Source organism: Parasteatoda tepidariorum, chromosome 1 (assembly GCF_982258835.1).
Source record: "Parasteatoda tepidariorum strain Cologne lab strain chromosome 1, Ptep-v5.0, whole genome shotgun sequence".
Lineage (NCBI taxonomy): Eukaryota > Metazoa > Arthropoda > Arachnida > Araneae > Theridiidae > Parasteatoda > Parasteatoda tepidariorum.
In genome coordinates this window covers 37,171,241-37,186,570 of record NC_141755.1, presented here as the reverse complement: position 1 = coordinate 37,186,570, position 15,330 = coordinate 37,171,241, and the positions used below count along the sequence as shown (strand labels likewise).

General features: G+C 30.2%; 1 protein-coding gene across 1 annotated transcript in view; it reads right to left on the bottom strand.

The window, feature by feature from the left end:
- The window catches only part of LOC107444223 (protein amalgam-like), a 70,070-nt gene that overhangs the window by 10,848 nt on the left and 43,892 nt on the right, over window positions 1–15,330 (bottom strand). Inside the window, exons 3-6 of the mRNA XM_071180000.2 lie at window positions 12,054–12,199; window positions 7,357–7,491; window positions 5,822–5,965; window positions 3,140–3,324 (exon numbers count right to left, since the gene is read on the bottom strand). Of these exons, the coding sequence (XP_071036101.1) occupies window positions 3,140–3,324; window positions 5,822–5,965; window positions 7,357–7,491; window positions 12,054–12,199 (610 nt within the window). The remainder of the gene's footprint in view (window positions 1–3,139; window positions 3,325–5,821; window positions 5,966–7,356; window positions 7,492–12,053; window positions 12,200–15,330) is intronic.

Below are 15,330 nucleotides of genomic sequence, written 5' to 3'. Positions count from 1 at the left end.
GGCCTTCGAACCTTTTTAAAAATCAAAAATAAGATGGTGTCAAAAATTTTAATTTTTTTCAACTTAATATTCTATTTAATTATAAGAAAATTACCATGGAACAAACTATTTATTATATAGACAAACAAACAGCAACTATATAGACTATATAAACAACTATATAGACAAACAAACTACATAGACTGTGTTAGAACAAAACATTCATTTTCATCTGATTTAAAACATTAAAGTAACAAACATTCAATGGTACGCAGAATATTAAAATTTAAAAAAAAACAGGTGTGAATTTTGTTGTAAACTCAATACATTGAATTTTGGTAAAATAAAGTTTACTGTAGATTACACTTATTCGTTATTACATTTTGCGGTTCCTACAAATTCTACTTACGATGCTTTTACTACCGAAGAAACATTATGAAATCATTTCGTCAAATTTATTACTTTATTTATTACATTAAATTCTCCGCATCAACTTTAGTCCTTAATATCCATCTACAAATAAATGGCAACCTTTTCCAACTAAACACATTAAAAATTGCAAACCGATCACACTAATTTCCGCGTAGATAATGCCGGCGATTAGAGAAGATGGTTTGACTAACGTAAGCGAAATTAAACTCTCTTCTTTTCGGAAAGCAATGCTGGCTTATAATTAGATGGAAGATACTTAGTCGGCTAATAATACAGATCAAATCGATAGGTGGCTATTAACTAGGAACAAATAACCACGCGTCTTTAAGGAGGATAAAGAGCATCAAATTCGCAATTATATAGATAAAGTGTTTTGGATATACTTTGGATGAAAAGGCTTGCCTAACGAAAAGCTTAATTTCAGAAGCTAAAGTTTGAAGCCGTAACTTTGTAAATAAATGATATTTTTGATAGTAAATTTTAAAGGCTGTAAGGAGACCATGAACTAACTAATAATTAAAAAATGGTTATACTATCATAGTAAACCAAAATTAATACGTATTTACAAAAATTGTCTACCATATTAATTAGTTTTATTAAACAAGCAAAAGTGCACTACCTACAAGAGTTCGAAGAGCCATTGCTTATTTTCTTAATCGAACAATGGCAAATTACTTTTTTAAATAATTTTTACAAGGCGTTTTGGCCAAGTTTTCAGATAAATAGGAAGATAACTATGCGGTTCCCAGTGCAGTATCATAATCTTCGAAATTTTATAACTTTTAAGAGTTATTTATTAATTTCAATTAGTTCCTTTATTAAATACAAGTGGCGTTTATATAGAGACCTAACGCAGCTAGTGATATTCTTTCTAACACAGTTAGAGATAGTTACGACAAGTTGATCCAAGACTGTTCAGATTAGAGAAGAGAAAAAGAGAAATATCGGAGATAGTTAACATATTTGGCGAAGTTTTGTTTGGAATTTGCTATCTTTCTTCACGACAAAATCATGTTAATATATTCAAAAAAGTTTCGTTATTTACCAGCCAAAGAGTTGTTAGCTAAAGTTGCATTTATTGTTAGTTAAGTAATCCTAGGAATGTTTTAAGTATTAAAATATAATTTGATACTTTTATTCTAGAAATAACTTCTTGGCAAGAAAACGTATAAAATTTGATAAAAAAGAACACTGTAAAAAAACATAAAAATAATTAGAAATTTGAAATAAAATCGATAAAACTACCAAATTTAACAATTTTAGCTTTTTTAATACTGATTATTTTACTCAATATATCGTTATATTTTCATTTTATAATTGCTTATAATAAATGCTTTGAGTAATTCTGATTAAATTTTAAAACAAGAACAATATCACATAAGTTTGGAATTTCACCGGTAAAGTTATTCTGCCGATCACTTCACGTTTGATCTGTGAGGAAATTTTTTTTTCGTTACTTTTCAATGAAATTTGGCTTTCAATCAATCACAAACTGTGACTCGTATGTAGCAGTTCTCTGTTTTCGAATCACTCCGGTTCTAATATCACCCCCATACATTAACAAATTTTATGCAAATCTCATCTCTTAACCTGCACTTCTTTGCAAGGGAAGGTTTCTTACGTCACTGATTTAATAAATGGTACTTTAATAAATATTTTCAGTAACAGCTAATAACTACGACTTTAATTTATAGATATGTTATGATATTTTAATGGGTTTCTCAATGAACTTCAACAGTTCTACTGGCTTTTATACAAGATTTTGTTATCAGACACATTCATCAAATTTTTAAATAGAAACGGTTTTTAGAAATGATTTTGAATAGAACTTTTTAGAAACTAAGTATTTTTAATTTTTTAAAAATGTATTTTGAATGAAATTGTTAATACTATTTTATTAATAACTTTTAAATGATTTTCTAAAAATTTTAAATTCCATTTTATGTATTATTTGTGATGAAATTATATAAAAATTTAAAGTATATTTTTCAATTTTCCAAAAGTTAGTTATGACAACAGTTATTACTCTAAAATATATTTATTCATGTATTTACCTTTTAATGTTTTTTGTGATAAACAACTTATGAATGTGAAACTATTATTAAACGTGAAAAAAAGTCGCTCCCTGTGAAAAAACAGCTTTCAATTTTTTTTTGCAAATCTTTAAGTTGAAGAAAAAGAGAACAAAACTAAGTTTCATTCGCATTTTCTTTTTTGATTTAAAAATAATTCAACTTTCAACACGTGCTCTTTTTATTAAAAAGTTATTTTATCAACTGATAGGAACTAAAATATCAATTTTGCAGTGATTGACCAAAATCAAGAGAATGTCGACTTTTGCCAGTGAATGTCAACAACCACATATTGTTGGTTTGGTGAATGTCCGAAATACTTGTTATATCCTATTTGATATTAATTTATTCGTTGATATTGTTATATTCATTAGATATTTTAATATCTGCTGAGGATAAGTTAGGAAAAACACCAGTGTTCGGAGTACTGGTTAAATGTGTACTGAGCAGTGGCACTTGACCTTAAAAAAAACATTGCTGTAGGACATGCCGGGCAAATGTATACCGGGCAGTGGCACTAAACTTGACCTAGTACACATTTCGAACATTTACCAAAGCTATTATGTGATTGTCAGCAGTCACCGGTGGAAGTAACGACCACCAATTTCGGTCATTCAAAGTAACATCAAAATTATGAAACATCGATAATACACTACCTGAAGAATACTTTTCCATTTTTTGTTTAAAATTTTATAAATTTTGCTGTTCCCAAGCAGTTGTCTCTCTCTGAACCATTCAAACACTGGAGGGGGTTGTGAATGAGCAGCACACGTCAAGTTGGAGCTAGATCCTGCTGTTCCATATGCTGTTTCCATATGATTGGAATGCCAGACAGGCCTATCTGTGAAGAAGGGGTCTCTGTAATTCTGAATTCTATTAATGATAATTTCGCTGTACACACTTACATTTTATATTTACATTTAGAAAGGGTTTGCATAAATTCTGAAATGTTCTCTAATCACGGCGCTTGTTTACTCAGAGTGTTCCAAAGTGGGATTGTCTAAGGCAAATAATTAATATCAAGCATCAAGAGATGGAAAACTTGCCATAGAACACGAGGTTTCAAACCATGTCGAGATATTAAAAATCAGGAAAAATGCATTTAGACCTCGAATCTAAAAAGGAAGAAAGGTGATTTATTGCTCAGATTCGCTTTATCAGCGCTTCTAAACTATGCATGACGCATGATAGTCCTGGACATACATGATGGTCCTAGGCATACAGATTGGAAGTAATTGGATTGGGTGTGCTGACCCACACACACTCAATCCTAATCCGGGAGATTTTTTTTATGAGATTAATATTACTCACTTTTTAATGCGATGCATGCGTACATCTCATAGTCATACTGTTGGAAATCCCAGATCAAATTGCGATAAAAAGTGCCGGTACTCAGGATGCCAGGACTTTTTACAGATAATGCATTTTACCGGAACATGTTACGGATCAAAAAATCCGACATACAGTAATTTTTCCATTTTAAATCATTGAATCACGCTAAATAAATATCACTCTAAAAGTAATTGTATGATATTTTAAGGTAAGAAATGAATTTTACGGTAAAATGAGTTTTTTAAGGATGATACACCTAAAGTGGCGGCACTTTATACCGTAATTTATTCTAGAATTTCTTACAGTGTACGGCAGACATAAAAAGCGCAACTGGCATCTCTGAGTGCGTCAGAAAATCATTTTTGTGCTTTTGTAACTTAGTGGTGACGTCAGAGGATGGTAGTTCAAATAACTCTTGTAATAATTAATCATACGAATCTTTTTTGGAATTAGTAAGTTTATGGTATATTTTATTATTTTTCCAAGAGTGACGTCAAACCTTGCATGGGTTTTTTGTGATTTTTTCCCATCTAAATTTGTTTGCAACTCATGCTTTTTCTTTATTGACACTTTTCATTACTTCTCTGAACTTGATGATCGAACTTTGGAACACTCTAAATAATAAATTCTGAGCTGTGGTGCTTCAGGGTATAAGGCGCTCGCCTCCCAATGAGATGTCCCGGGTTCGAATTCCGCACCCGGGTCGAACCAAGCACAGTGCTGACGTAAATTATCCTCATCGGAAGACGGATTGGGAGTTAGAGTCCATTAGCCGTTAGGCTAACCATAGAAGATTTTGGTGGTTTTTCTCCGTATGTAACGCATAGGAAACTATTGAATTTCGTTGATGAAATCAGGACATTATACGATTTTACCTAAAATGCAAAAAAACTGCACATAAAATTCAATATGCTATATAATTTGAAAATGGCAATGCTAACTGCTTATTGCAGTTTAAAAACGAGTCAACATTTTTCTGAAACAATAAAATTACTGTACACAAAATTATTTATTTTTAGATTTAAATAAAATAATTAGTTATTTATTCATTTTATGTTAACAAAATAAGTTACTGCACTAAGGTCAGATTTAAGTTCGCAGCTATGATACAGAATGTAAGCAATAACAAGAGCTTCTTTAAATAGTTATTTTAAAACACATTCTATGTTTTAATATTGTATTAAACCATATTTGTTTTTGATGATGAAATTAGAACATTATGGGATTTCACTTAAAATGTGAAAAAAAATTACAGATAAAGCTCGATATGTTATAGATCTTACATAGGACAATTTTAATTGCTTATTACAGTTTAAAAATCTTATTATATTTTACGAATCTTATTAATCTCTTGACATTGCGTTGAAACCTCTAATATGCCACTTCGGCAATGGGCGAGGTTATTATGATATATTTTAAAATAAAGCAATGATGAACTGCATTAAAACGAGTACTATTTTATCATACTATTTCGTTGTCTGCAAAGTTTATCCAATTGTAAGACTTCCGTTAATCTTAAAAATTGAAGAAATTATGCATTTAGGTTTGGCTAATTTGACAAAATAGATTTAAAAGTTTTTTGGATTAAAAACTTTGCTGTGGCAGGCAAAGTTGCTAGAAAATTTTAGTAGGCAAAAAGAAATAGCTGAATGGGACATTTTTGTGTGTAAAATTCATAAATTCTCCAAACTATAATGCTCATTTTTTTATTTTATAACAATATCAAACACTAGGCAGAGTCAGGTGATTGTAATTAGGGTGATAAGAACTGATACGTAATAGTTCACTTAAAACTCATTAGGAGAAAAAAAATCTTTACCTCTTAACACAATATCTATAAATAGCAGATATTAAAATATTTATTTATCTGAAACATATAAACCAAAAAATGAAAATTAATAGAGGTAAAAAAATTTAATTTTAATTTTATATAATGTATAAACAAATATGAAATTGGTGCATTTATTGCTTATTTTATTTAAATAAAATACTAAGAGGAACCGTACAGTGTACGTTGAGAGTAATATCCCGATCCTTCATTTGTGAGTTATGAGGTGTAACAACAAATGCTCTACATGTGTAGTTTCCATGATCCGAAGGACGAAGACTCCGAATATATAAACCATCTTCTGTTATGGTGTATTTCGGACCTTTAAAGAAAAGTATATTTAAATAGAAAAAAAATGTCTTGAAAAATATGTTGCAAATATTCTTACTGAAGTCATGTTTCAGAATTTTTTAAAAGAAAAAAAAATTAAATCATTGCTTGGCTGCATTGTACATGCATGTAAGAAACAGTGTGAAAACTAATTAAATCCAATAATTTAGTTGAATAAAATTTACCACTAGAAAATAGTAATCTCGATATTTTAATTTTTAAAGTAACTCAGTTTGCAAGAGAGTTGACTTTAACAACTTTAGTAAGCATTTAATATAATTATATCATATCTGGTAGTCATTTTATGAAAATATTTCTGAACTGAACTTATTTAATTGCCTGAGTGGTTGCAGTGAACTATCAAATATTGCGAAAGTTAAATGATTTTTAATCGCAGAGAAGAAGTATTTAACTGATATCACTATAATTATATTTTCTAATATAAAAAACAAAATTCTGACTGGATCACTAATGTAAGGTGAAGGACTCATCTGAGATATTCGGTTCAGATCTCATATTGTACCTGCTTTCTTATCTTTCAAATTAATTTATGAAATCATAAAAATAAGTATTTTTCATCAATTAAACACTCTGCATATTTTTAATATAGCAACAATTACAAATATTTATATTAAAACATATAAACAAAACTAAAATTGTGTTTTCATACCAAAAAACTAAGTAATTTCTAAAGAATTTCCGGTTAATTTTTGTTGCCAGATGATAACTGTACAAATGGCTAGAACAACTTTTTAGATAAAATCACTCAAACTCAACTAAATTAGTGAGTGTTAAAAAGTTGAAGAAATACGAAAATGAGGAAGGACAATGTGGGTTGATTCTAAAAGAGATCAGGGGGATCATAGGGATCTGAGATTCAACCAATGGCAATCTTTTGCCATTGACGGAGTAAAATGGATGAGGCTCATAGAGAGAGCCTTGGCCTGCGACAAGCGTAGTGTTGAAGAAGTAGATGAAGATACGATTACAAAAAAAAAACATTCTATAGTGTTTAGGTTTTTTTTCTTCAAGAAAGTCAGTTTCTTTGTACACTTACGTGAAAATGTGATTATGAACTTGTGTACACCTCTTCATAGCATTTTAACATTCGAGATAATTTTGATAAAAATTTCCCCTTAACAAGGGATTTTAAACAAAATTCTTTTAAAAACTTATAATGCCCCATTGTTAGTTCCTGAATGGTTTAACTGGGTAGGACACATCCACAGTTGCAAAGCTTTGTCGTATTTAGAGTTAATCAAGATTACCCATATAACTACCAATAAAGTAATTATCTAAAGAAGTGACATGAAATTTAAAATAAAACATGATATTAAAAAAACATGACATAATTAAAAAAGACCCAAACATGAAAGTACTCACTGTCAAGAATAAGCGTTCCATTGACATACCAGGAAATGATCGCAGTTGGATCTGATCGCACATTGCATGCAATCATGTGATCATCTCCTTCTTTTCCCAGTTGTTGTTCAGGTGAACCCCAAAACGTTATTGAAACTAGAAATATATAAATTGATGTAATTGAAATAATTTTAAATAATGTTATGTTCATAGTGAAATTAATTTTAATTCATCAAAATGTTTTGACTTGTAAAATCTCTAATTACCATCATTATAGTTAATAATTATGCACATAAAATTCTTATCAAAGCTAAATTATTAGAATCTAAGTTGCCGAAGATTATTATTTAAATAAAAAAAAATTATTAAAATATTTGAAGTCAAGGTAGATAGACTAATATATTACACACACAGGGAATATAATCCCGCACTGTTTCTGGATCTGTGGAATTTCGGGATAAAGATTCACTAATTCCTTGAAATCCGCATCTTCGAGGGTTAAAAAATTCTAATGAAGCATTACAGTTAAGCTTGGAACTAATTTAATAAGTTATTGCAAACTACAGAAAGAAGTAAGAAAATCTAGGAGTTGGAAATAATATGACACTTAATCTTTTGCTCTCAAGAGCTATCCAACCTTTCTAAGAGACTCATTTCTCTGTTAGTTGTTGAGTCTTTGTTATGTTTTGAATGTCTGACTTTAGCTCATCTTTTAATACTTTTATGGTGATTACCCATTCCCCTAGACTTGTACACAGTTTCAAGTACAGTATCGAGTTATCCAACTCTTTTACGAATTTCATTTCTTTGTTGATTATTGAATCTTTCTGTGGAACTCTAAGGAATCCAAGCAATTGTGAATGGCTGACTTTAGCTCATCTTTTAATACTTTTATGGTGATTACCCATTCCCCTAGACTTATACACAGTTTCAAGTACAGTATCGAGTTATCCAACTCTTCTACGAATTTCATTTCTTTGTTGATTATTGAGTCTTTCTGTGGAACTCTAAGGAATCCAAGCAATAGTGAATGGCTGATTTTAGCTCATCGTTTAATACTTTTATGGTGATTACCCATTCCCCTAGACTTATACACAGTTTCAAGTACAGTATCGAGTTATCCAACTCTTCTACGAATTTCATTTCTTTGTTGATTATTGAGTCTTTCTGTGGAACTCTAAGGAATCCAAGCAATTGTGAATGGCTGACTTTAGCTCATCTTTTAATACTTTTATGGTGATTACCCATTCCCCTAGACTTATACACAGTTTAAAGTACAGTATCGAGTTATCCAACTCTTCTACGAATTTCATTTCTTTGTTGATTATTGAGTCTTTCTGTGGAACTCTAAGGAATCCAAGCAATTGTGAATGGCTGACATTAGCTCATCTTTTAATACTTTTATGGTGATTACCCATTCCCCTAGACTTATACACAGTTTCAAGTACAGTATCGAGCTATCCAACTCTTCTACGAATTTCATTTCTTTGTTGATTATTGAATCTTTCTGTGGAACTCTAAGGAATCCAAGCAATTGTGAATGGCTGACTTTAGCTCATCTTTTAATACTCTTATGGTGATTACCCATTCCCCTAGACTTATACACAGTTTCAAGTACAATATCGAGTTTTCCAACTCTTCTACGAATTTCATTTCTTTGTTGATTATTGAATCTTTCTGTGGAACTCTAAGGAATCCAAGCAATTGTGAATGGCTGATTTTAGCTCATCGTTTAATACTTTTATGGTGATCACCCATTCCCCTAGACTTATACACAGTTTCAAGTACAGTATCGAGTTATCCAACTCTTCTACGAATTTCATTTCTTTGTTGATTATTGAGTCTTTCTGTGGAACTCTAAGGAATCCAAGCAAATGTGAATGGCTGACATTAGCTCATCTTTTAATACTTTTATGGTGATTACCCATTCCCCTAGACTTATACACAGTTTCAAGTACAGTATCGAGTTATCCAACTCTTCTACGAATTTCATTTCTTTGTTGATTATTGAGTCTTTCTGTGGAACTCTAAGGATTCCAAGCAATTGCGAATGGCTGACTTTAGCTCATGTTTTAATGGTATTTATTGCAATCTTTCCATTTCCAGTGTCCCTGTTTTCATATTCATCCCCATTTTCTAATTGAATAATTATGTCATTTTATTATCTTTGTTGCAGATAAAATTCTTGTTTATTTTCATGAGGTTTAGTTATTTGAAAAAAAAATTGTGAAGCTCGTATCCAGAGCATCAGGGATGTCCAAGATTACGCAGATACTGCAAAACACTGCTCGTATTCATCCTTCTCCGTTGATTGTGAATTTCAAGTGCAATCTTAAAAAATTCATTTAAGTCTGTCGTCTGACTATCATCAAAAAGAAAGTATTTGCCTAATAATGAAAGAAAAACTTCATTACGGCATCAGCTGTTAATAGTTATCGTCGCGTTAGTAAAAACTTTCGACAGCTATTCTGAGATGTGTAGAATTACAGAAGTTTGACACAAAACTACCCAAAAACAGTTTTTGCCTATTTTATATCGATAAAAGATTTTTGAAAGGAATTTTTTAAATTGAAGATTATTCTATTATGTCCAATAGATTGTCCGATTTTGTCTTACAATCCAGAATCAGTGATAGCTATATCAATGATAGAGCATTTATTTTTCGTATTTCTGCAAAGCTTTAAATTTAAAGAAGGACCTTTTCATTTTTAAATATTTTGCAAACGGTGCACACTTTTTTAGTAGAGAATTAATATTTGGTATACACGTAAAAAGCTTCTTTTTAACATTCACTTTTCGTTTCTATTATCATATTTCCATCATTATCTACCACCAGAAATTTTAACAATTCAGATATCGGTAAAAGCTTTCTTTCAAAAGAGAAGAATTATTTTAGTTTCTAAGTTTAGGTTTTGCGAGATTGATATCTTAACCTCACGGGACTAATCCTGAAGACATCGGTGTGGGATTCTACGTAATCCTGATTCTTCGGGATCTCTAATAACCTAACCAAAATAAAGCAAAAGAAATAACAATTCTTTACAGTAAAATAATTTTTAAGAACACCTTTAAGTTTCTAAAAATAAATAAATAAGTCTTAATGATTTCATTTCTATATTTACTGTGATTGAACTCGATAATAACTCTTATAATTTTGATCATCACTTGTTGCTGAGGTGTAATTTCAGAAAACACTCAGTAATAATATGTAATTTTGGTTTATTAATAAATAATTATTAAAAACTAGAGTAAAGTTTCGAATGAATCTGTTGTTAAAAGTTTATTTTCTTAGAAATAAAAATATTTTACTCCTACGTTAACTGCGAATATAAAAATAACCTTAAATCCACAATTCAACTAAAAGGATATAAAGGAAGGTGTAGACTTCCGGCGTTTTATTAACTAGATCTTCAAGAGTTCACTTAACAAACAATGTAAAAATAAGGATACGAGCTGAACTCGAGATAGACAAACTACATATTAGAATCATACACTTCATTGCGAAGCAATTTTGACAGGCAAACAATAAGAGTAATTAATTTTTCCTTACAGCTTAGGTGTCTAATTAAAATTTCCGAAAGCTTTTCTCTTTAAGACGCTCCTGATTTGTACAAATTACAGTCTCTTGCTTGTTATTTCTCATTTAAAAGTTACTTGCTCATTTCGAATTTAAGAACCAGAATTGTAATTAGAATGTTCAGCTCTATTAATTACAATTAAAACTCAAATCAAGTAGGATGAAACTAAAAGATGAAAGTTATTTACTGTATGGCAGTAAATTATAAAAACTTACTTAAATAAAGGAAGTACTGGTATGGGAATAGCATATGCAATTGGGAATGTTACGTAATTATTGAAATAAATAATATACAAAAGATAAGATGTATTAATCATGATTAATTTCATACCATTTACAAATATATATATATATATATATATATATATATATATATATATATATATATATATATATATATATATATATATATATATATATATATATATATATATATATATATATATATATATATATATATATATATATGAATGATCAGTTAAATATGTTGTGTGAAATATATTGATATCTAGTCAAACTGCTTTCACAGCCAGCTGAATAATAATTTTCAATTATAATTACTTTAAATGCGCTTTCAGATTTTTCATAAGAAATGTATTAAATGTTTATTGATTATTTTTGAATAAAAACTGCGAGTGTCTTAACCCGCAATGGCACTGAGCTGTCATTTTGTAAGTTTCAAACCCTGGTGGGGGCTCATGCCGTTGGTCAAGAAATTTTGGAGCCTTAACGTCCCTGACCATTTTGGTTTCACAATTGGCCATACCGGAAGTGCCTCTCTGATCATTTTATTTACTTGATCATTAACTTGATTTGTGTAAAAAATAAAATTTAAAATTGTTAAGAAAATCAGCATACATTTGAAGGTAAGTATACTGTTTTCCAAAAATAAAAACCTTGGTGTCGGAGTACTTTTGATAACATTTATTTTAAAAGTATTCTTAAGGCTTTCTCGATGTTCTTTTCAAGTACCTGCCAAACCACATATTTTATTCTGAAAAATATTTCCCCGTTTTCAAAAAAGTTCTCAAAGTAGTAAGGAAATATAAATTTTTTTGACTTTTATTTCTTAGTAACATTTTACTAGGATTTTTTGTGCTAAAATCAGTATTATGTGATACTTTGAAAAACACGTACGTACGGTACACTGTAAGCACGAAGTACGTTTTAGCTTCCCTTCTATCTATGATAGCTGAACACACGTATTTTCCTCTATCTTCGTACTTCACGTCTTCAAAAACTAACTCTAACCCATAAGGATCATCAGGCGATGCTTCAACATGCACCCTGAAATAAATATGTAATGATTAAAGCATTTTATATGACGTTTTCATTCTTGAAAAATTCAGTTTTATGTTTGCATGAGATTACTTATTAATGAAAATACGAAAATAAGGATTTAACTTGTAAGCAAATATTTTGAATTAGCATTAAATTATTTTTATTAATTAGCATAACTGTAATTCTAATAAAATTTACTGAAATTATTCCTTCAATTATCTATAATTATTAGCATTTAAAGTTTAATTCGATATGTAAAACTTTGGAATAAAAATATTTAATGATTAAATATTTTTATAAGACATTTTCCGGTTTAATAAAAATCCAGCTTTTTGTTTATAAAAGATTATATATTTACAGAATCATGTAAATCAAGATTAAATTTGTATGCAAATCAAGATTAAACGTGTATGCAAAGAAATTAAATTAATTTGATTAAAAAGCTTTATTCGCTTAAAAAAGACACAAGTCTTGAAAATTGGTATCGTTTTTAAGCGCTGAAAACATGTTGACTGTTATTTTCGAATTATATATTTTTGAAGAGTATAAGAGTTTTTAATCAAATTGTATTTTACTCACTTCAGTGTATTTAATTATTTACTTAAATTAATGTTCAATTTTTTATAGGACTAGCTCAAAAATAACTCGATTATTAATCGCTATTAATATTTTCCGTTTGGTTAGGCTATCTTGTAATAGTATTATTTAAGGTTTAAAGTTTTTATACGTAAATTAGGAATCTGAATTTTATTAATTTATTTTTGATATTTGTTTCTAGATAAAATTGTCTAGTTATAAAAATAAAAACATTAAGATTTAAATTATTACTGTACATGTAGATCGTAAAGTAATTACAGTTATCAAAACTTATTGTGACTTTGTAATAATAAATAGGAATAATAAATGAAAATAATTATACAACTTTTTTATTAATCACTCTTAAGTTTATTTTTGTGTAAGAATGCTTAGTTATCAATTTGCGCGTACCCAGATTTAATTTTTATGCTAATAATTTGAACCAATACTTTTTTTTCTATACTAATTTAGATCTTCATTGAGAAAAAATTACCTGTAAAATTACCGTACTGTATAGTAATAAAATCTCCAGCTTTCTTTTTTCAGAAAAAAAACAACAACAGAATTTTGATTATATTAAAGCCAAAATATACGGAAGTTAAATCATTCATTTAGTAATTTTTCTGTTCATATAGTAACGGTTCATCGACAGTTCTGGTTTTCAAAGCCGTATTGCAATTACCAGACATTTAGTAAAAAATGTAAACCTGTAAAGCAAAAATTATAAAACTACCAACTTTTACCACATTTATCAAATTTTATCACATGCTATTAAGCAATATTTTATTGTTAATTTTACCAAAATTATTACTGAGCTCCAATAATGATAAAATGTAAACATTTAAGGTATCAAATTAATTGCACCAATAAATAATAAAAATATAAAGTGATTAAAGTTTCTATGCAATGTGTAGTGTAACATCTCTGAATTATATGTTGAATGTAGCCGAAAGCTGTGTGAAGGGACACTTTTTTTCAAGTAGCAACTCTAATCACCGAAAATGCAAAAAGTTTACACGAAGATCTCTCGCTTTTACACTATCCGTTAAATATTTTCGCTTCCGTAAACTTTAATATTGGCGTGTTTTGATTTCGTCTGCAATCGTTAACAATCGATAACGATTTGGCGAGTTGTTATGACTGTCTTCAAAGTTGCTTTCTTTCCCCAAAAATTACAGTTTATGTATGTCTTAGTTGTGTATTAATGCTATTTATATATTAAATTTCAAGTCTCTGTATAATTTTTCAATGTATAATTTCTATCAGTTCCTATTTTGTTAAGCCTAGTTCAAATTCGTCTTAATATTATTCTCTCTGTTGTGTTATTTCTGGTGTTTCTAATGCCACTTGCAAATAAATATGTTTGAAACCGAACAAATTTAAGGCAGATGAGGCGTTTCATGTTTTCCAGTGGCACCATCCATGGACAGGAATACGACTTCAGCCACAGACACCTCACAACCCGTTTATATCGAGGGACCATTGATACATCCACTCATTCATCCACAGTTCGTAGTTTTGACTCAAACCAGATAATTTCTAATTCTGTACCCCAGAGGTATAATCTGTTATGGGAGCATGGAGGACTTTGTGGCTAAGCAAATTTAACGTGCACCGGTCACCATTTACTACACGGGGAGTATTATGTCGGCTAGGATCGAGACCACGACCCTACCAACCAGGCTATCCGCGGGCTCTCTCTGTTATGTGCATGTTTCCTTTACGAACTCATTTTATTTTAAGAATTAGTGTTAGTATCCAACCCATATTAATTTATTGTTCCAATTATAGTACCAAACTTCACTTTACCTTAGGTAGTTATGCCACAGTAATTCAGGCAGAGGTCTATGCCATTGTCTTGTGCTGCAAGATATGCTTAAACAGGGGATATCAAAATATGTCTACTCACATCTGTTCTGACAGTCAGGCTGCTCTTCTACACTATCAAGGTGTAAAGTCACCTCTTCATAAGTGTGGGTGCTTCTCGATCCTTTGTGATCTCTCTACTTATAACAAGGTATACCTACTTTAGGTACCTGCACATATGGGTATTCTTGGAAGTGAGCTAGCTGATAGAACAGCACGGTCTGGCTCTAGTGCGATATTCTGGGGCCTTTAACAAGACTTGGTAATTTCTCCTAGATCATTCAGGGCATCTATATTTTAAGCTCCATGGTAAAATTGTCCATGAGCAATGGTTCAACACAGTTCGACAGAGACAAGCTAAGAAGCTGAATCGTGACTGTCCTAGTGTGCGTCAAGAAGAGCTTCTTAGCTAAACAGGAACAGCTTGAGGAAGATCATTGATCTTCTCACTGGACACTGCATCCTCAGGAGACACTCATACGTTATGGGTATTGAATTTAATCCTCTTTGTAGAGGTTGTCATCTTGAAGAGAAGACTTTACGACATATACTTTGTGATTGTGATGTCTATTCTGCTCAGAGATTTGAGCATTTAGGGCAGCACTGCATTAAGCTTGGGAAAAGCAAGATGTTCTTGTTAGGTATTTGCTGAATTTCATTTCAGCCATAAGGTTTTCTTGTTAATCCTGATTTAG